The following is a 22,963-nucleotide window of genomic DNA, read 5'->3' as shown; positions in this document are numbered from 1 at the left end:
GGGCACTGCGTTCATCCACCTCTGGCCTGCTCGCCTCCCTACCACTGAGGAAGTACAGTTCCCGCTCAGCCCAGTCAAAACTGTTCGCTGCTCTGGCTCCCCAATGGTGGAACAAACTCCCTCACGACGCCAGGACAGCGGAGTCAATCACCACCTTCCGGAGACACCTGAAACCCCACCTCTTTAAGGAATACCTAGGATAGGATAAAGTAATCCTTCTCACCCCCGCCCCCTTAAAAGATTTAGATGCACTATTGTAAAGTGGCTGTTCCACTGGATGTCATAAGGTGAATGCACCAATTTGTAAGTCGCTCTGGATAAGAGCGTCTGCTAAATGACTTAAATGTAATGTAAATGTTAAAAGTAGTGCACTATATCGGGAATAGGGTGCCATTTGGAACATATCCTAAGCCTCCCTCCTTTGGTTTAGAGAGCAGCTAGCTTGTTGATTAGGTAAGCTTATCAACACCAGGGTGGGTATTAAGCGGACAGAATCAGCAGATTTGTGTTGGCTAATACATGTAAACTTAATGATGGTACACAGATGTTGAGGTATCGCTGGAGAAGTAATGCAAGGAATGCAGTGCATCTTAATGAGTCTGGATGGAAGAATGCTGTGTGTACAGTACTACAGACTCGGGTTCGAGGGCAGCTTCAGGGAATGGAGCTGGGTTCTTTTAGAGGTAAATGAGGGTTCAAGGTCAGATGGGAAACAGGGTACACACTCTATCTCTCTCTGTAATGAAACTGGAGAGTAGCCCTGGTTCTCATCAGCGGTGCCATCAGTAGCGCAAAATAATGTCTAATTGGGAGAAAACAGATTGTTTGTGGTAGTCCATCGCCTTTCAAAACTCACACACACACACACACATTACTTTTTCAATCCAGGGATCTTGATTAGACCGGGCTATTTATTTTATGGGCAGCAAAATTGCCTGCCTTGCTCCACTGACCGAACAGTAGGAGGGAGGGAGGGAGGGAGGGAGGGAGGGAGGGAGGGAGGGAGGGAGGGAGGGAGGGAGGGAGGGAGGGAGGGAGGGAGGGAGGGATGAAAACAGAAACAGAGGAGAGGAATAAAAGAGAGCTGAGAAAGGGGATAAGGACAGCTTATTTTTATGGATACACTGAACTCAGCGGTAGATAGTCAGCTACAGGAAGAGAACACACTGTACCTGTGCTACTGCTGGTGTTGTCTAGTGCTGGAGTCCACTAAGGTCACTACCACCCCTTTAGCCCAAATAGTCCCTAATGTCTGCCTCTCCGGATTTCAGAATAAAAACAGGCCATCCTCTCTGACCAGAAACCTCTATATTTATCCTCTAATCTTGTCTCACTTAAAGTCTGTCACAACTGGGTCTCTTTCTCTCTGAAAAAAAGTAATGTGCTTCTGGTTAACAGCTCTGCAATTTGTTACTCTTAGAGCCACATCAAGCATGGCGCTGGGGGCAGAGAGAGAGAGAGAGAGAGAGAGAGAGAGAGAGAGGGAGGAGAGAGATTCAGGGATGTGCCACTGCCCTGCCTTACCTATAAGTGAAAAGCTCCATCATCGGCATTTCACCCACTAGAGCGGTCATCATGTCGCGGCTATGCGACACTTGTTACGAGGACACCTGTGTCAACACCCAGGAGGGGGGAACGAGGTGAAGAAGGAGGGGGGGTGTTGAGGAGAGGATGGAGGGGAGAGAAGGGGGAGACAGATGCAGGGCCATTGGGCTTTCATCTGATGAGCGCTCTGATGGGCAAAGGTCACATCTGGCACAGCACTCACTGTCTGTCTCCCAAGCGCACACACACAAACAGACACACAGCCTGCCCCCATGGAAACTTAAGACCCAAATTCTCTAAAGGCCACAGGGGGGCACGGGCCACTCATTCATGCTCTCTCTCATAGCTCACTGACAGTACAGGGAGGAAATGATGTCATCTGCATGTTGGCATGCTAAATGTCTTGTCAGTTTGTCAGATTGTGTGTGTGTGTGTGTGTGTGTGTGTGTGTGTGTGTGTGTGTGTGTGTGTGTGTGTGTGTGTGTGTGTGTGTGTGTGTGTGTGTGTGTGTGTGTGTGTGTGTGTGTGTATAAATGAATGACACACACCCCCAGCTGTGGCTTCAGGTTAATATTTGATTATGTGTCCAGAGAGTTACCGGTAATTCTCCATTGCCCATTAACCCTTCTATCAGCCTAGCTACAGGGGAGGAAACGTCCATCCAGGAGGTAGCTAGTTACTAGACAAACTGGGCTAACTATCAAATAGAGTGATACATGGAGTATAAACTATAGGTATTTGCTCAGCAGTCTTAGAACAACACCTCAGGTCATTAAGTCCCCAGTCCCTAATAACACTGACCACGGAGGGGGAAAGGCGGGAGAGGAATGATGTGTGTGTGTGAGAGAGAGAGATAGAGAGAGAGAGAGAGAGAGGGGGGGGGGGAGTCACTCAATGATTAACAACACAGTATTGAAGCAGCAGTCTGCTTTCACCATCTAAAGAAACGTTTTGAAATGTTAAATAGAAAACCTAGCTTAAGGAAAAAGTAATCAGGGGAAAGGTATGTTGAAAGAGGCCCCAAGTCGGCTGTTAAAACCATATTTATTTAAGATTTGGATGCCAAGCATAAATCCTTAGCACTTTGAGATTTCGAGTTTAGATTATGTAAAATATATATTTAACACGCTGTGACTTTGTCCTGTTAAATAAACTCTCATAACTCTACGAGGTATATTTGTTTACCCCCTCACCCATGGGAGATATACACAATATATACACAAGTTTGAAAGATGCCATCTAGAAGCCATTATGGAGGCTTGTAAATGTCAAAGAGAGCACTTAGAGCCTGTTTTAAAAGACAGGTCTGTGTCCCAAATGGCACCCTATTCCCTACGCAGTGCACGACATTTGACCAGAGCCCTATGGGTCCTGGTCAAAAGTAGTGCACTGTATAGGGAGTAGGGTGCCAATTGGGGGCATACACCTGTGTTTTTAAGGCTGCAGTTTGTCTCAATCCCGTCATAAATTCTATAGTTTGAAGCTGCAAAATTGAACTTTTTGGGCGACCCGATCAAAAGTCTAACAAGCTGTAGATCTATTCTATGTGCGCTATTTCTACCCTGCCCGTTCTTAAATTTGTTTTTTGCATCTTTTACTTTCAGTTTTGTAAACTGGCTTCAAACAGCTGAAAATGCAATATTTTTGGCTATGGAAAATATATTTCACAGCAGTTTAAATGGTACAATGGTTCTCTACACAATGACTGCTTGTTTTGTCACATAAACTCAAATGTAAACTGAAATAAGTGTGTGTGTGTGTGTGTGTGTGTGTGTGTGTGTGTGTGTGTGTGTGTGTGTGTGTGTGTGTGTGTGTGTGTGTGTGTGTGTGTGTGTGTGTGTGTGTGTGTGTGTGTGTGTGTGTGTGTGTGTGTGTGTGTGTGTGTGTGTGTGTGTGTGTGTGTGTGTGTGTGTGTGTGTGTGTGTGTGTGTGTGTGTGTGTGTGTGTGTGTGTGTGTGTGTGTGTGTGGCAGTGGGCCATGGCGTGAGAGGAGTGGGTGGTGATAGGATGCCCTCTACTGAACTTCACTCTGAGATATGTAGTTGTTTCTCGGGGAGAAGTTCTGGCGTGTTTACAGGTCCTTTGCAACTTTGCCATTTCAATACTCTCCCTCCTGTCTGGTGAAAATACCTCTAACGTGTCTGCTTTCAGTGGCGATGCGATTCACAAACCTAACAAAAACAACAGCAGTAGTAAAACTAGAATGAGACAAACAGGGTTGTGAGTTAGCGTGTGGTTAGCAATGACACATTATTTGCCTCTTGAAGCTGGTCACACCACAGTAAATAGTCAGATTGGAAGTGCATAAATACCATGCACACAGCACAAAGCATACCATCACTCATTCATATATCCTTATGTACATATTCCTTATCCCCTTACACTGTGTATAAGACAGTAGTTTTGGAATTGTTAGTTAGATTACTTGTTGGTTATTACTGCATTGTCGGAACTAGAAGCACAAGCATTTCGCTACACTCGCATTAACATCTGCTAACCATGTGTATGTGACAAATAACATTTGATTTGATTTGATTTGATTTGGGTAGAGAGCGCTAGCGACGAGGGCCTGAGTGGCTTCTATGGACCAAAGCCCTTTGGAGACGGAGATAATAGAAGATAAAAAAATGTATCTATTGGCCAAATATCTCTTCAGGGGAGAGACTGGACCTTTTCCTTATTCTGTTCTGATCTCTTTTCTCTATGCCCATTATCTTTTTAAAGACACCCACACAAAGGCACACAATGGCCGCCAGTTTGCCCTTGCCTGTCCCTTTTTTCTCTGTGGCTGAATGAAACTAGAAAAGGGGGGGAGCCGGGATGGAGGTTGGTGGTGATAACATGTCATTATGGTACACAGAGAGAACATAGGCGAGACAGACATGCTCTCTTGTTACCCACGAGACTAGCACTTTATCTTTCCTACTCACTTTGACTAGATATTGATCATGCAGTCCTAGCCCTGCAGTCCTAGCGAGCGACTAGCGCTGTCCTCTCCTCACCTAGGCATTGGGAATAAAGTTTTACAGTGTGAAAGGATTTTACATTTTTCTTTTGGCCCAATTCTGCACTTGTCAAACACCATGTGCGACAACAGCGTCAGACAGAGACGACCAAATGGAAAGCTGCTGTCAGACAGAGCTACAGTCTTTCTTTGACTTGTACACCCACTATGAACTCTGCAGCAGACTGTAGTCCAGTGCACTGAAGGGCTGTGGGAGTCTTCTTTCCATGGAATGGCCACTTGTTTAGACCTCTCTACTTTACCACACACACACACACACACACACACACACACACACACACACACACACACACACACACACACACACACACACACACACACACACACACACACAAACACACACATGTGTCTTATCAGACATCTTCAACTTGTCCCTGTCCCAGGCTGTACAGTGCACCAAGAAAAACAAGTTGACATGCCTAAATGACTATTGCCCCGTCGCACTCTCATCGGTTATCATGATGTGCTTCGAGAGGCTGGTCATGGCCAACATCAAGGCCAGATGCACTATTCAAAAGATGAAAGGTTTGTCATCAGCTCTCTCCTCTACTCCCTATCCACCCATGACTGCGTGGCTTTGCACGAAACCAAACCCATCATGGTTGTTGGCCTGGAGGTAAGGAGGTAAGTTAATTGGTATAGTGGTGCCAGGACAACAACCTCTCCCTCTACGTCAGAAAAACAAAGGAGTTGATTTTTAACTTCAAGCAGGTGGTGAAGACGGCCCACTACATCACTGGGACTGTGCTCCCACCCATCCAGAAAATCTAGTCAAAATGGTGCCCGAGGAAGGCCCGCAGCACACACCCCACACACCCCAGCCATGAGCTGTTCAAGTCTGTATGTAGTGAGTAGCCTCTCTGTCTTATTGATGGCTGTTTAACAGTCTGATGGCCTTGTTATCCTGACACCACACTCCGAGTGCCCTCACCTTCTCCCTGTAGGCTGTCTCGTCATTGTTGGTAATCAAGCCTACTACTGTTGTGTCATCTGCAAACTTGATGATTGAGATGGAGTCGTGCATGGCCACGCAGTCATGGGTGAATAGGGAGTTCAGGAGGGGGCTGAGCATACACCCTTTTGGGGCCCCCCACCTGGGGGCGGCCCGTCAGGAAGTCCAGGACCAATTTCACAGGTTGGGTTTGAGACCCAGGTCCTCATGCTTATTGATGAGCTTGGAGGGTACTATGGTGTCCAATGCTGAGCTATAGTCAATGAGCAGCAGTCTTACATAGCCATTCCTCTTGTCCATATGGGATAGTACAGTGTGATGGCGATTGCATCGTCTGTGACCATCAGACAAGCCATCAGACTGCTGAACACTTGAACGGGACTGACCACCTGCGCTGACTCTCTGCACTCTCTGCACCTTAGAACACATGCATTCACTCAACCACACACCCATACAGAAATACTCTCATCCACACACACACACAAGACTCTTGTTATTATTGCTAAATACTGCACAATTTAAACACTTGCCCCCGAATTGCCCCTTCCCCAAAACTTGCAAATATTGGACTATAAATTGGCCTTGCTATACAATATTAAGCAAAAATATTTCTCAGCCATTTACTTTAAGTTCGCATTCTTATCTTTTATGATTTATTTATTTTATTATTTCTTATTGGAACTTGAACTTGAAACATACACACACGCAGATACACACACAGACACACACACACACACCTGTCTGCCCCTGAACCTCCCTCTTTTCCCAAACTCAGTCATCCATGGGATTAGTCTGTGGAGGCCCACAGAGTTCTGGACGACCACATCCCTGGCCCTGATATTTAAAAAAAAGTATTTCTGGTCTACAATTTTTCAAACAGGAAAACTGCAGAATATATATTTTTTTACCTTTACCGTTAAGAACAAATTCTTATTTTCAATGACAGCCTAGGAACAGTGGGTTAACTGCCTATTCAGGGGCAGAACGACAGATTTGTACCTTGTCAGCTCGGGGATTTGAACTTGCAACCTTCCGGTTACTAGTCCAACGCTCTAACCACTAGGCTACCCTGCCGCCCCAGACCCGCTGTTTTGGAATCGGTAGCTTTCAGAGCAGCACGAAATAGCAACTTGCCTCACAGTCAAACTGAACTGGTGTTCCTGCCTTTCCTTCCACCCCCCCCCCCTTTCCCCTTCAAAAAAGAAAGAAAATAAATAAGCCACTCTCATTTCCAAAGTGTGTCAGACAGGCTGAAGTGGTCCTGAATTAGGGGCCCATCGAGATGCCTGCAGATGACTAAATGACAGGGGAAAAACATTTAGCCACATTCACTCAAGCTGCATGGGCTGTTACACTGGTATAATAAGCTATATGCCTCCATCAAGCTTGCCATGGATGGCTGGTTGATGGCTCTCCCACAATTTCTGCCTCAATTGGCCTCCGCCCATGGAAAGGATGGTTTACTGAATAACATGGACATAACATTAACAGCTGCTCATTTCCACCCACTAATGGTCATAGTTCATCAGAAATAACTAAGATACATTCAATGGGACAATTTACTCTGAATTGAATGTCTGAGACTCACTGTTTTATGTTCTCTGTCTCTTGAGTTGAAGTATAGTACATCTTTGTTATGCATTTTGGGGTATTTTTCTTGCCATGGTTCACATATTTTTTAAATTATACTCATCTGGTGATGATGCAGTGTAAAGTGATGAATGTGTGAAATCTGCTCAGTTCCCTAATCAGCTGAAAGCCTCTTCTCCAGGGAGCCATGGGTAAATGTTTTGACTTGCTGGTATAAAACATAAAACTGGTGTGAGTGTGTGCATGCTTGTGTGTATGTGTGTGTACGCAGCCCCCCTTGCCTCAACTTTGAGGATGTAATTTTCTCTAAGCACTTCTCATATGTCACACAGATGCGTAATGACATGGCTGGGGGGGGCATGTTTATTCAGTCCCGTGCTGGTGATTGAGGCCTTTCACTGATGTTTACAATCACTCTGGCCAGATGTTACAGCAGCAGCAACATATTCAACACACACACACACACACACACACACACACACACACACACACACACACACACACACACACACACACACACACACACACACACAGAAGCATAAAGAAGTGTGAAGTCAAGGACGGACAAAGAATAAGACAGTCAGAGAGAGGAAGACGGCGTGTAGTGTGTATCAGCAGCCCATTGAATGAATTACAACAGATTCAAGGTGGTCTCCGTCTCAGGGCCATAAAGCTCTGTCTCAAAGCGGCAGCTGGCTCGCAGAGCTTCTCCATCACAAACCATCACAAAGCACAAAGGAACAGACAAACAAACCATAAAACAAGACACTCAAAAGTATCACCTTCTTTCTTTCTCTTCTTCTCTCTTTATTTTTCTCTACTCTTTCTTCCTCTCCCAACTGAGCACAGAGGTCAATTCAACGTCTATTCAAATCAAATCAACTTTTATTAGTCACATGCCCCGAATACAACATGTGTAGACCTTACAGTGAAATGCTTTCTTACGAGCCCCCAACCGACAGTGCAGTTGAAAAAAAATATGGATAAGAATAAGAGATAAAAGTAACAAGTAATTAAAGAGCAGCAGTAAAAAATAACAATATATACAGGGGGACAGCCGGCACAGAGTAAATGTGCGGGGGCACCGGTTAGTTGAGGTAGTATGTACATGTAGGTAGAGTTAATTAAAGCGATTATGCATAGATGACAACAGAGAGTGGCAGTGGTGTGGAGTGGGGGGGCAATGCGAATAGTCTGGGTAGCCATTTGACTAGATGTTCAGGAGTCTTATGGCTTGGGGATAGAAGCTATTTTAGAAGCCTCTTGGACCTAGACTTGCCGTGTGGTAGCAAGGAGAACAGGCTATGGCTAGGGTGGCTGGAGTCTGACAATTTTTAGGGCCTTCTTCTGACACCGCCCTGTATACAGGTCCTGAATGGCAGGAAGCTTGGCCCCAGTGATGTACTGGGGAGTTCGCACTACACTCTGTAGTGCCTTGCAGTCAGAAGCCTAGCAGTTGCCATACCAAGCAGTGATGCAACCAGTCAGGATGCTCTCAATGATGCCGCTGTAGAACCTTTTGAGGATCTGAGGACCCATGCCAAATCTTTTCAGTCTCCCGAGGGGGGTTTTGTCGTGCCCTCTTCACGACTGTCTTGGAACATGTTCATTTTTTGGTGATGTGGACACCAAGGAACCTGTAGCTCTCAACCTGCTCCACTGCAGCCCCGTCGATGAGAATCGGGGTGTGCTCAGTCCTCTTTTTGCTGTAGTCCACAATTATCTCCTTTGTCTTGATCACGTTGAGGGAGAGGTTGTTTTCCTGGCACCACATAGCCAGGTCTCTGACCTCCTCCCTGTAGGCTGTCTCGTTGTTTTCGGTGATCAGGCCTACCACTGTTTTGTCATCAGCAAACTTAATGATGGTGTTGGAGTCGTACCTGGCTGTACAGTCATGAGTGAACTGGGAGTACAGGAGGGGGCTGAGCACACACCCCTGAGGGGCCCCTGTGTTGAGGATCAGTGTGGCGGATGTGTTGTTACCTACCCTTACCACCTGGTGGGCGGCCCATCAGGAAGTCCAGGATCCAGTTGCAGAGGGAGGTGTTTAGTCCCATGGTCCTTAGCTTAGTGATGAGTTTTTAGGGAATATGGTGTTGAACGCTGAGCTGTAGTCAATGAATAGCATTCTCACATTGGCTTTTCTTTTGTCCAGGTGGGAAAGGGCAGTGTGGAGTGTAATAGAGACTGAATCATCTGTGGAGCTGTTGGGGCGGTATGCAAACTGGAGTGGATCTAGGGTATCTGGGATGATGGTGTTGTGAGCCATGGCCAGCCTTTCAAAGCACTTCATGGCTACAGACGTGAGTGCTACGGGTCGGTAGTCATTTAGGCAGGTTCCCTTAGTGTTCTTGGGCACAGGCACTATGGTGGTCTGCTTAAAACATGTTGGTATTACAGACTCAGACAGGGAGAGGTTGAAAATGTCAGTGAAGACACTAGTTGGTCAGCGTATGCTCGCAGTACACGTCCTGGTAATCCATCTGGCCCTGTGGCCTTGTTGACCTGTCGAAAGGTCTTACTCACATAGGCTGCAAAGAGTGTGATCACACAGTCTTCCGGTACAGCTGGTGCATGCCTGCTTCAGTGTTATTTGCCTCAAAGTGAGCATATAAGTAGTTTAGCTTGTCCGGTAGGCTCGTGTCACTGGGCAGCTCTCGGCTGTGCTTCCCTTTGTAGTCTGTAAGGGTTTGCACGCCCTGCCACATCCGACGAGCATCGGAGCCGGTGTAGTATGACTCGATCTTAGTCCTGTATTGACGCTTTGCCTGTTTGATGGTTCGTCAGAGAGCATAGTGGGATTTGTTATAAGCTTCCGGGGTAGAGGCCCGCTCCTTGAAAGCGGTAGCTCTAACCTTTGGTTGGGGTATGTACGTACGGTCACTGTGGGGAATGACGTCATCGATGCACTTATTGATGAAGCCAATGACAGATTGGAGGAATCCCAGAACATATTCCAGTCCTGTAGCTTAGCATCTGCTTCACCTGACCACTTTTTTATTGATCTTCACTGGTGCTTCCTGATTTAAAAGCATGAATCAGGAGGATGGAATTATGGTCAGATTTGCCAAGTGGAGGGCGAGGAAGAGCTTTGTATGCATCTCTGTGTGTGGAGTATAGGTGGTCCAAAGTCGTTGTACAATTAAAACATGCTGATAGAAATGTGGTAAATGTATTTTCATTGAAATGACGTGGAAACAACATTGATTCAATCAGTGTGTTCCCTGTGGGTCTCCTCCTGTCTGACATGCAGAAGAGATGTCAGTCTCAATGCGACTTCCCTGGTTTAATAAAGAAATACATTCGAAATCTCTCTTTTCCTCTCCTTCTCTCAGGTCCGGAATGTTCCAGGAACTTCACATCGAACAATGGGGTAATAAAGTCACCTGGTTTTCCAGAGAAGTATCCTAACAACCTGGACTGCACCTTCATGATCTTTGCCCCCAAGATGTCCGAGATCATCCTGGAGTTTGAGAGCTTCGAGCTTGAGCCTGACACCACCCCTCCCACCGGGGTCTTCTGTCGATACGATAGGCTGGAGATCTGGGACGGCTTCCCTGGAGGTGAGTCACAGTCATACATCTAGTCAGATATCGCTAGTATCTTTGTTAGCATTCTCGGTATTATACAGTAGGGTAATATTAACACATGTAATATATATTAATAGGGAAATGAATGTGGACAGGACACGTAGCCTAGTTGTCCTAACTCAATGCCAAACATTTGAGACAAAACATGACAATTTGAAAAATAAGCCATGTGTAACGGCAGATTTCCTCTTCGTCTGAAGAGGAGTAAGGATCGGACCAAGATGCAGCGTGGTAAGTGTTCGTGACGATTTATTAAAAACGAACTGAACACTGAAATACAAAACAATAAACGATGTGATGAAAACCGAAACAGTACCGTGTGGCGACAAACACTCACATGGAAACAAAACACCCACAAACCAACAGTGACACCCAGGCTACCTAAGTATGATTCTCAATCAGAGACAACTTACGACACCTGCCTCTGATTGAGAACCATACTAGGCTGAACACAAAAACCAACATAGAAAGACAAACATAGACTTCCCACCCCAACTCACGCCCTGACCATACTAAAACAAAGAATAAAATAACAGAACTATGGTCAGAACATGACATCATGGGCGTTTTTTGAGAGAGAATAAAGACAACTTTCGAGTAGTATGACATGTATAAAAGCAACAGATACCATTAATATGAAGGGGCTAGAACATCTTATATGGTGAGCTACCGAGTGCCTAGGACAGGCAATTCTGCCATGGATATGGCTGGGACAATGCTGGGGGGGAAAGGCCAAAAAACTAGACGGACAATTCCTTCATCAAACAACACTTTTGCACGATGTATCAGTGACATGGCAGGAGATGTTTTGAAACGATTACTGCAATTACAAGCCAGTGAATTATATGCTTGTTTTAGTGTTCGTCAGGACGTGAGCTGGGTGGGCATTCTATGTTGTGTGTCTAGTTTGTCTATTTCTATGTTTGGCCTGATATGGTTCTCAATCAGAGTCCTTGTCTCTGATTGGGAACCATATTTAGTTAGCCTGTTTTGTGTTGGGTTTTGTTGGGTGGTTGTTTCCTGTCTTTGTGTTTTCTGCACCAGATAGGGCTGTTTTGGTTGTCACATTTATTGTTTTGTATTCCTGTTCATGTTTGAGTTACCTTATTAAATTACCATGAACTATAACCACGCTGAGTTTTGGTCCGCCTCTCCTTCCCAAGAAGAAAGCCGTTACAGATTCGTTATCCCTTTCATGTCCTGCCTCCAGTCTACCGATATCTGAACAAGAGAGCCTCATCAATATTGCAACAAGCAGTTCTGTGAAAATTGAATTTAATCAGAAGCCACTGCCAGATTTCTAGATTGGTAGTATCCTGCCTTGGCAAATCGCGCTGTTAAGACACTGATGACCTTTGCAACCACGTACCTATGTGAGAGTGGATTCTCAGCCCTCACTAGCATGAAAACAAAATACAGGCACAGACTGTGTGTGGAACATGATTTAAGATTGAGACTCCCTCCAATACAACCCAACATTGCAGAGTTATGTGCGTCCTTTCAAGCATTAACCTTTGGTGAGTTATTCACAATTTTTGATGAACAAATAAGGTTTTATATGTAAGATGGCTAAATAAAGAGCAAAATTATTGATTATGATTATATTGTTATTTGTGCCCTGGTCCTATAAGAGCTCTTTGTCACTTCCCATGAGCGTGGTCGTGACGACAACTCACTCATTCTTATGTTTAATAAATGTATCATATAGTGTGTGTGTAGCAGGCTTACAATGATGGCCACAAAAAAACAACTTGAGAGTACGCTGATCCTGTTGCTTAGAGGGGGTACGCAGCTGGAGGTTGACTGTTTTGAAGAGGTATGAGACTATAAAAAGTTTGGGAAACACTGTTCTAGAGGTTAATAAACTGGCTTGTAACAGTGCCAGACTTGGCTCAGGTATTTCATATAAAAGTGTTGCAAGGTGGGAGGTTTATCATTTCTCTAAGATGAACAGTGTTGATTAAACAAGCTGTGAAGACCTTGAGGGCTCAGTCTTTCACATTATTATCACCTTTATTTTCATCACTTGCGAAATGCATTCAGAAAACTGACATCTGTGATCAACAATGGAGACTTTTACCATGAGACTAACTCTCTTAGGAACACAAGTTTATTCTGTGTATGAAATTCTGAAACTTTTACTTTACAACACTCTCAGACTAAGGGTTCATATTACTGTCTAAGAGCATATAATGTTTCCATTGAAAACAAAGAAAAGAAATAGCCACCAACAGCAATGTCTCCTCTATTATCTTTGGGGGGGTCTAGAAAATAGCAAAATAACACTCTTCTCACATCCAGAGTAATTGAGAGTGTGAGAGAGCGGGCCTGAAACATGGGGAGGCCATGGGGGAGACAGGGAAGACATGGGGAGGCTGGGGTGTGTCTTGCCCTGTCTGATGAGTGCTGGGCACAGTACCTGTGGTTCCTTTTGGATCAATAGTGCATTAGCACGGAAGGCTGGAGGTACGCTCACCACAGGGGGCAATGAGAGGGTGAGGTGAGGATGAGGACTCCCATGTAGCGCCTGGGGAGTCGCGCCTTCTTCCCTCCCTCTCTCATTCTCCCTCCTTCGCTCCCTACTCCCTTTCTCCCCCGTCTCAGGCAGACTGAGATGGGCAGAGAGTGTGGCTGTGGCAACCCCCCCCTCTTCTCTCCTCCCCTTCCTCTCTCTTCCCCCTCCCTCCATCTACCCTCTCGCCCCCCCAGGACCATAGAGACCATAGAGTTCACAGCAGAGCCGTTGAGTCATGCAGAAACTCTAGGAGATGGCTAACCCGAACCCTCCTGTGTTATGATGCTGAATCTGAGCCATCAGCCCCACACCCTAGCTAACCCCTCTCTCCCTTTCATCTGTGTTTCTGGTTGTAAAGGCCAGAAACTTACACTTACAGCCTGTAAGTGGCATGTCAAAGTGAGGGGATGTGAAAGGTTTAGAGGGCAGCAGGCTGTCACTTGCCACTGATCACAGGCTTACTAATCATAGATAAGCACCAGGCCTCCAAACCTGCTTAACATCTAGACAGAGGAACACACACACAGGTAGGCACACACACACACACACACACACACACACACACACACACACACACACACACACACACACACACACACACACACACACACACACACACACACACACACACACACTCATAGACACAATATGGCGTAAGCTCCTTGGTTCACTTTTATTGCCCTCTTTTCTTTTGACATTCCCTTGTTTTCCCCTTATCTCTGTTTGTTTGGTCTTAGTGGCCAGATCATACCCAGCTCCGCTCTAAACCATCACATAAAAGAAGGCCCAGGAATTTATGACGGTTGTAAAACAGACAGAAGCCTCAACTTTGCCTTGTCTTAAACAGGAGTCCCTTCTTCTTCTTCTTCATCTCTCTCTCTACATGTTTTGTGGGCATGTGGGGGAGTTTTACCTTCATGAGGGTTGCCCATGAGGGAGTTACTCTGTATGAACAACAGAAAGGAATGCGCTGCCTACTTTAATTTTATTATTTAACTAGGCAAATCAGTTAAAAACAAATTCTTAATTACAATGACGGCCTCCCCCTCCCCCAGCAAAACCCTCCTCTAACCCAATTGTGCGCCGCCCAATGGTACTCCCGGTCACGGACAGTTGTGACAGCCTGGGAACGAACCAGGGTCTGCAGTGACGCCCCTAGCAATGCAATGCCGTAGGCAGCTCATATGCTCCCAGTGTGCAGCGTTTTCCTTTCTGTTTTCCATGAGTTTGCCTACAACTCCAGCACCTGCGGAAAGTACCTGGATGTGCTTATGTTCTTCAGCTGTTGTACTGCGTATGAACGCCCATGTGACAGATCTACAGCAAGCAAATACTGACTTAACTCTTAACTCTACTCACACTCCCATCTTTAGTTATTACCTTGGTAACTGATGATCTTTCTCTCTTGCCCCCCTCTCCAACCCCTCAATCTCTCGCTCTTTCGATCGCTCACTCTCCTTCCCACCGCCCTCTCTCTTCCTCTCCTCTCTCTATCTACCTCTCCATCTTCCCCCCCCTCTGCAGTTGGTCCGTACATTGGGCGGTACTGTGGTCAGAACACCCCAGGTCGTATCACCTCCTACACGGGCATCTTGGCACTGACAATCAACACCGATAGTGCCATCGCCAAGGAAGGCTTCTCTGCCAACTTCACGGTGTTGGAGCGGACTGTGCCAGAGGGTGAGTGTTGTTTATCATTGATTGGCAAACTGGACCAGAGAAACAATCTAGAGGGAATTCATGATTCTGAGCCGAACCTGCAGTGTTGAATCTTAATTTGACGTGAATTGTCACAGCTAAATAATCCTGCAGCAAAAGGATTTTAACATTTAGTCCGTAGTGTTGCTTGATCAGTGTTTGGACTATTAGCTCGCCAAAATTAGGCTACGTGAAAAATGCAATACTGTTAATATAACCATTTGTTAGTGCAGGTTTTCAGTGAATTTATGTAAATCATGAAGCTCATGTGTGTGGGAAAATTCTCAGCAACAAAAGAGTGATCAAATTAATTAAGATCCTACATCTGTAGCCAAACCCAAGCTGGATTTAGCTGGCCTGGTTATGCATCCACCACATTTGCTGGGACTATACTGAAAGAGACAATGTGAAAATAAAATATTCAAACAAGTAGAGTTTGGTTCGGGTCAATACAATAGGGTGAAATGCCTTCACACACACAAGGGGTGGTCCCTGTCGCACTGCTAAACACATTTATGTTAATGTGGCACTAAAGGGAGTTATTAAATCAACAGCTCCTGGTCTTTTCATTAAGTGGACGTGTTACAAGGCACGCGCAATCTCCCCCAGTTTATGAGGACTGACTTTAACACAGCAGTGGTAGAGACACTGTGGGGCGGACAGACAGCCTCTCCAGACAGACAGTGTCCCAGCCACTAACACAGCATCATCATCGTCCTAGGGCCTGGCCCCCATGACCACAATTTTAGAAATGCTCCGACTAAACATTTAATTTGCGAAACACAACCACCTTGAAGCCAGTAAATCTTTCCACAGGCTCACCCAGTCAACTCCCCCCCTCCCCCCAACGCTACACCAGCGATAGCTGGTGTTAAATAAAACACTGATCATTCCAGATGGTTCTAGGTCCCCCATGAGGAGTAGGGATATGCATGTATGCACAGGCCCCTAGATAGACTCACACAGAGCCTGAGCACAGGTGTTGCTTTGATGGGAATAAAGCAGGCTTGTCTTCTCTCTTCTCTCCCTGTATAATGATACAGGGCGAGACCCAGATGCAGACACGGGAGGCAGATGGTTTGAGTCTCTGATATTTATTATAAACGACGGGCATGCAAGAGATCATAAACCAGGTCAGAGTCTAGGAGGTACAGAGTGGCAGGCAGGCTCGAGGTCAGGGGAGGCTGAATGGTCAGGCAGGCGGGCTCAGTGTCAGGGCAGGCAAAAACCAGGAAGACTAGAAAAACAGAGATTGGGAAAAAGCAGGAGCACGAAAAAACACTCGGGTTGACCTGACAAAACAAGACGAACTGGCAACAGACAAACAGAGAACACAGGTATAAATACACTGGGGATAATTGGAAAGATGGTCGACACCTGGAAGGGGGTGGAGACAAGCACAAAGACAGGTGAAACAGATCAGGGTGTGACACCCTGACAGCCCTGCTAGGGTTTTCTCTCTCTCTCTCTCTCTCTCTCTCTCTCTCTCTCTCTCTCTCTCTCTCTCTCTCTCTCTACAGTATCTCTCTCTCTCTCTCTCTCTCTCTCTCTCTCTCTGTGTGTACAGTATAGGGTGAGCAGCAGTCAGGGACTGTCTATGAGCTAACACAGATGGTCTCTCCATCTGCTTGAAGCCTTTCAGACCTGAGTCTCTGGGACACTGCACAGCGCTGGTATATGCAATGTGCCTGCCTGAATGTGTGTGTGACAGGGTGGGTGACTAGAGATAGCAGGGTCAACCGGTGCCAGGGTCTGACCCCTGGGGTCATAGGGTCAGCGTCCAGACACCCCTGGATGCTGATCCATACACATAGGGCTCTGGGGAATGACGTAGTATACCGGTAGTCGTATACTTACACACATTCACTCAGACACCCACACACACACACTCACTCACTCAGGCTGTCCCTGGCTGACTACACCATGTCGACACAAACAAGGAGATACCCTCTATCCCGGGTGATACAGAGCATTCTGGGAGAATTTTACGACCCAGAACTCTGACACACACTGACACTACATCTGCCTTAAAATCCCACAGGACAAAAATATTAGGATATCTGCACCATGTGCGAAACACAAACTGCCTACAGGGAGCTTTGAAGGAGGAATGAACCAGCTCCAATGAAAAACTACTGGCTCCACTTTAATGCACAATAGTGAACTTAGCCCTACACTGAATGTTTTATGAATAAAGCTTTATGTCTTGATGTAGCACCACCGTTCCACTTTGCTTCCCGTCCATTAAAGCCTATGCGGGGATCTTCTGAGGCGGTGCTGATGTGGCTCTTTATTCCGGCCACCAGAGTGCCAGCACAGACCCTGCCAGTGAGTGTCCCTATCCTCAGGGACCAGCTCTGTTTTGGGAGTTGATGTGTACTCTGGCCTGGATGGTGCTTTCAGCTAAAAATGTAGACTAAAGTGTCTCAACAATCTTGCTCTCTCTCTTTCTCAGATTTTGACTGTACAGACCCATTAGGTATGGAATCAGGGGAGATAGCATCAGAGCAGATCGTAGCTTCTTCTCAGTACAACCCCGGCTGGTCCCCGGAGCGAGCCAGACTCAACTACTACGAGAACGCATGGACACCAGGAGAGGACAACAACAAGGAGTGGATACAGGTATGGTCTGCGCCGTAACCTCAAACAATATATAATATATGCCATTTCGTAGATGGTTTTATCCCAAGATACATACTGTACATCAATGAGTGCATACATATTGGTATGGATGGCCCCAACAGGATTCAAACCCACAATCTTAAAGTTGCTAGCGCCATGCTCTACCAATTGAGCCACATGGCATAGATCCCTAACATGTCACAGACTGTCACAGAGATGGCAAATGAGAAGAATGTGTGTGTTTATGGCAGAAAAAAAGGCCATATACAGTGCCTTGCGAAAGTATTCGGCCCCCTTGAACTTTGCGACCTTTTGTCACATTTCAGGCTTCAAACATAAAGATATAAAACTGTATTTGTTTGTGAAGAATCAACAACAAGTGGTACACAATCATGAAGTGGAACGACATTTATTGGATATTTCAAACTTTTTTAACATATCAAAAACTGAAAAATTGGGCGTGCAAAATGATTCAGCCCCCTTAAGTTAATACTTTGTAGTGCCACATTTTGCTGCGATTACAGCTGTAAGTCGCTTGGGGTTTGTCTCTATCAGTTTTGCACATCGAGAGACTGAAATCTTTTCCCATTCCTCCTTGCAAAACAGCTCGAGCTCAGTGAGGTTGGATGGAGAGCATTTGTGAACAGCAGTTTTCAGTTCTTTCCACAGATTCTCGATTGGATTCAGGTCTGGACTTTGACTTGGCCATTCTAACACCTGGATATGTTTATTTTTGAACCAATCCATTGTAGATTTTGCTTTATGTTTTGGATCATTGTCTTGTTGGAAGACAAATCTCCGTCCCAGTCTCAGGTCTTTTGCAGACTCCATCAGGTTTTCTTCCAGAATGGTCCTGTATTTGGCTCCATCCATCTTCCCATCAATTTTAACCATCTTCCCTGTCCCTGCTGAAGAAAAGCAGGCCCAAACCATGATGCTGCCACCACCATGTTTGACAGTGGGGATGGTGTGTTCAGGGTGATGAGCTGTGTTGCTTTTACGCCAAACATAACGTTTTGCATTGTTGCCAAGAAGTTCAATTTTGGTTTCATCTGACCAGAGCACCATCTTCCACATGTTTGGTGTGTCTCCCAGGTGGCTTGTGGCAAACTTTAAACAACACTTTTTATGGATATCTTTAAGAAATGGCTTTCTTCTTGCCACTCTTCCATAAAGGCCAGATTTGTGCAATATACGACTGATTGTTGTCCTATGGACAGAGTCTCCCACCTCAGCTGTAGATCTCTGAAGTTCATCCAGAGTGATCATGGGCCTCTTGGCTGCATCTCTGATCAGTCTTCTCCTTGTATGAGCTGAAAGTTTAGAGGGACGGCCAGGTCTTGGTAGATTTGCAGTGGTCTGATACTCCTTCCATTTCAATATTATCGCTTGCACAGTGCTCCTTGGGATGTTTAAAGCTTGGGAAATCTTTTTGTATCCAAATCCGGCTTTAAACTTCTTCACAACAGTATCTCGGACCTGCCTGGTATGTTCCTTGTTCTTCATGATGATTATATCTTTATGTTTGAAGCCTGAAATGTGGCAAAAGGTCGCAAAGTTCAAGGGGGCCGAATACTTTCGCAAGGCACTGTATATACCAGGCGGTGTCAGAGGAAGGCCCAAAAAATAGTCAAAGACTCCAGTCACCCAAGTCATAGACTGTTCTCTATGCTACCGCACGGCAACTGGTACCAGAGCGCCAAGTCTAGGTCCAAAAAGCTCCTTAACAGCTTCTATCCCCAAGCTATAAGACTAAGTTCAAGGGGGCCGAATACTTTCGCAAGGCACTGTACCTTATACCTTATGAGTAATACTGTGAGCAATACTCAATAAGTCAATTTACCCAAAGCTGTTTGGACACAAAACAACAACCGGCTTTTTGACTGTGTTATTGAATCTGAATCACCAAAATGGCACCTTACTCCCTACTTTTGAACATTTCCTACGTAAAGCTCTTGTCAAAAGTTGTGCATTACATGGGGAATAGGTTAATAGGTAGTGGCATGGGCCCTGGTCAAAGTTAGTGTACTACATAGGCAATAGGGTCTAAAGTAGTGCACTACATAGGGAATAGGTGCCATTTCAGACTCAGACACAGTCTGATTCAGAGTGGTGACTACAGTAGAGGTGACTCCTTCCTACTTTCTAGTTCCTGGTCCAATTCCAGGAGTCTGTCTGCTGACTGTGTCCTCTGTGGACACCCCTGTGGCATGCTGGGTGAATCCTTTAAGGTGATCCAGAAATCTGACTACTTTCTGCTTCCTGTCTGATGGAACTCCAGGCTAGCTGTGGATTCTAGACACTCCACAAAGCTCTCGCTCTCTGTCTCTCTCTCTCTCTCTCTGTGGTTCTCCTCCTCTCCTACCTGATAATCGCTGGCATCCTGTCATCCGCTATGGTGACTGCCCCAGGGGACATATCCACCACATCCAGTCACACACACATAACTTTGTTATCATTTGGTATTACTATACTGTAGACTAGAGTATGCATTTTAGAATATCTGGCATTATAATTCACAGAAAGGGAATGAAAAGACTGGAGCTCTGAGTTTCTGAGTCTCTGATCCCAATGTTTGATTTAGTAACCTAAAAGCCTCCAGGCCTTGTAAATGCTCAGACTTATTTTTCCATAGTATTAGGTCCTACAATCCATCCCCACGTCGCTTAAAAGTTAAAGTTTGGCCAGACCATACGTATATAATCCTCGGGGGCCTTATAATAGATTCGACCTGCAGCCAAATATTTACATGAGGAGGTCCATAAGCAAGGTTTTCCTTATTGCTATGAAAATATTGTCCTAAGGGCCCCTGTTGCTCCTTGCAGACTAATTGAATCAGTGGCAGGGGTGTGGAGAGGAACCCATGTGTGTGTGTCCCAAATAGCAGCATATTCCCTATAAAGTAGTCTAAAGTAGTGCATCATATAGGGAATAGGTTGCAATTTGGGAGGCAGGCACACAATGCCCTCCCGTCCCAGACTACTTCCTGAAGCAGTTCCTGTATAGGAGATGAGACAGACAGTTGTGTATCACTGATAGTCTCTCAGAGGGGAAATTCCACACTTAAGCCCTAAGATACCAGTAGTAGGTCAATGGGACAGAGAGGAGGTTACTGATCTACAGAACACACGTTCATACTGTAAACAGGCCAGGCTCTGTCGCAGCCAGCCGCGCCTGGGAGGTCCATGGGGCGATGCACAATTGGCCTAGCGTTGTCCGGGTCAGGGAGGGTTTGGCCGGTAGGGATTTCCTTGTCTCATCGCGCACTAGCGTCTCCTGTGGCGGGCCGGGCGCAGTGCACGCTGACCAGGTCACTAGGGGCACGGTGTTTCCTCCGACACATTGGTGCGGCTGGCTTCCGGGTTGGATGTGCGCTGTGTTAAGAACCAGTGGGGCTTGGTTGGGTTGTGTTTCGGCGGACGCATGACTCTCGACATTCGTCTCTCCCGAGCCCGTCCTGGAGTTGTTGCGATGAGACAAGATAGAGACTACTAAAAACAATTGGATACTACGAAATTGGGGCAAAAAAAGGGGGTAAAATAAAATATATATATATATATATATATTGTCATAGGTCTTATCATATCTGGAATAAGCTGTGAGTTTGACCAGAGAGTTAAACGTATGAATGCTTCCCATCGGAAACAGTTCACGTATTATGACAACATTTTGTGATGTTTTTGTTTGTTTTGCTCTTTGGCAAGGTTTGTGCACACACAAAAATTATTGAGGCAAGCCGAAGTTCGAGAGCCAAACTCTATGCACCTTCATCGGTTATTGGTCAACAGTAGGGATTCTTCAATGAAGTGTTTGTTGTCATTCAACGAGAGATGACTTGTTTTCATGCAAATGTTTCCACTTGCAAGATACTGCACCAAACATCTTAGTTAGATCTCCTTGGCAAAAACGTCAAAATGAATGACAGATATCTTAAGTTATCTGACCATTTTTAAGGAAGTGTATACTGTCTACGACGTCTCAAGATGGACAAACAGTGCTATTGCTGCTATTTCTCATTTTTCAAGCAACCTTCTTTTAAGGAAGTATGCAAACACACTCGTTCGGTTCGCCTAGCCAAGTTCTGAAGCATGCAAAAGCCTTTATGAACATAGAGATCCTATGGCTTAGTTTCACCAACAATCAAGAAGCAATAATAACTTGCAAATGGAAGGATAAAACCAGCCGTTAAAACCAAGTGGGCCGTTCTGTTCTGCTCTGTTCTGTTCTGCACTGCACTGCTTAACAGTTGCCACTTCATATACTACTCCCAATAATCAAGTAGACTTCATAGACTTTCTCTCCTAACTCTGCTAGTCATTTCAGATTGTAATTCAACTCTAAATGGTCACTCTCGCGCTGTGCTGATGCCAGAGCAGTAGAACAACGATTTTGGAACAGTTCAGAGTGGTCAATATAGTATTGATTAGTCTGAGGATTTCTTATTTATTTCTATCATTTTATTTGGCAGTAAAATACAAACTGGATAAAAAAGGGGATATGCTCTGCTGGGTGCTCCAATTCCCTCCTCAGCCAATCAAATGACAAATAAGTCGAAGCCTGGCACATCTGTTTCTAGGGTAACAAAGAGTGAATTCCGTGGTTGGTATAGTGTGTAATTTTGTTAGATGAATTTAGTAACTATGTGTTCATTAACCAATTCAATTAAAACACTCTGTCCATTTCAGAGAATTTGTAAGGGTCTTATTTACATAAAATGGACAGAGACCAGCCACCAAATTAGCCAATAGTGTTTATTCTCGAGAGCTCTACCCATCATTTCATGTACATTGGTTTATATACCTCTCATTTCGTCATAAAATGTCCCTCCTCCTCTCAGACAATGACAAAGCTGCTTTTCAATTCCACTCCAACACATACATATTGCTTATCATATGCTACCACATGTTACACAATCTACTGCAAGCCCAACGGTTTCTCCCCTCCCTGGTTGGGGACCAGACATCCTTCCTGTTGTTAGTTTCACTGTGGTCACAAATTGTCTGTTAACACTTCCTCTTGGCCTATGTACAAACATATTCTTCATCAAACAGCATAGAATCGTATCAGTTATAATCCTACGTTAAATGTATACATCATTTAGTCATTATTCATAAAAAACCCATAACAAATTTATAATTTTATGAAATCGTCGCTGCTTCACTTATGCCCTCCCTGTGCTCATGAAGAGAGAGGTTTAATTATAACAATTGTCATTAAAAGGCTGGAATTCATTTCATTAAGCCTGTCAGAGGGAGGGAGCAGCAGCAGCAACCACAATCTCTCCACATCGTTAATGGCAGGCACGCTCACAGCAGCACGGCACAAATCATCATCTCACACGCCTGTTAGATGTATATAATCAATTCATTATTTATTTAATTCATTATCTGACTGCAATTTGCAGCAGACGTTATATTAGCTATTCA

General features: G+C 45.2%; 1 protein-coding gene across 3 annotated transcripts in view; it reads left to right on the top strand.

Moving 5' to 3' along the window:
- The window catches only part of nrp1a (neuropilin 1a), a 123,244-nt gene that overhangs the window by 46,229 nt on the left and 54,052 nt on the right, over positions 1-22,963 (top strand). For all 3 annotated transcript variants that reach the window (XM_052506845.1, XM_052506849.1, XM_052506843.1), the window contains exons 5-7: positions 10,448-10,675; positions 14,742-14,897; positions 17,371-17,537. In XM_052506845.1, the coding sequence (XP_052362805.1) occupies positions 10,448-10,675; positions 14,742-14,897; positions 17,371-17,537 (551 nt within the window). The remainder of the gene's footprint in view (positions 1-10,447; positions 10,676-14,741; positions 14,898-17,370; positions 17,538-22,963) is intronic.

The sequence above is a fragment of the Oncorhynchus keta genome, chromosome 4 (genome assembly GCF_023373465.1).
Source record: "Oncorhynchus keta strain PuntledgeMale-10-30-2019 chromosome 4, Oket_V2, whole genome shotgun sequence".
NCBI lineage: Eukaryota > Metazoa > Chordata > Actinopteri > Salmoniformes > Salmonidae > Oncorhynchus > Oncorhynchus keta.
The sequence above is the reverse complement of the archived record's forward strand: the minus strand, read 5'-3'. Positions and strand labels throughout refer to the sequence as shown.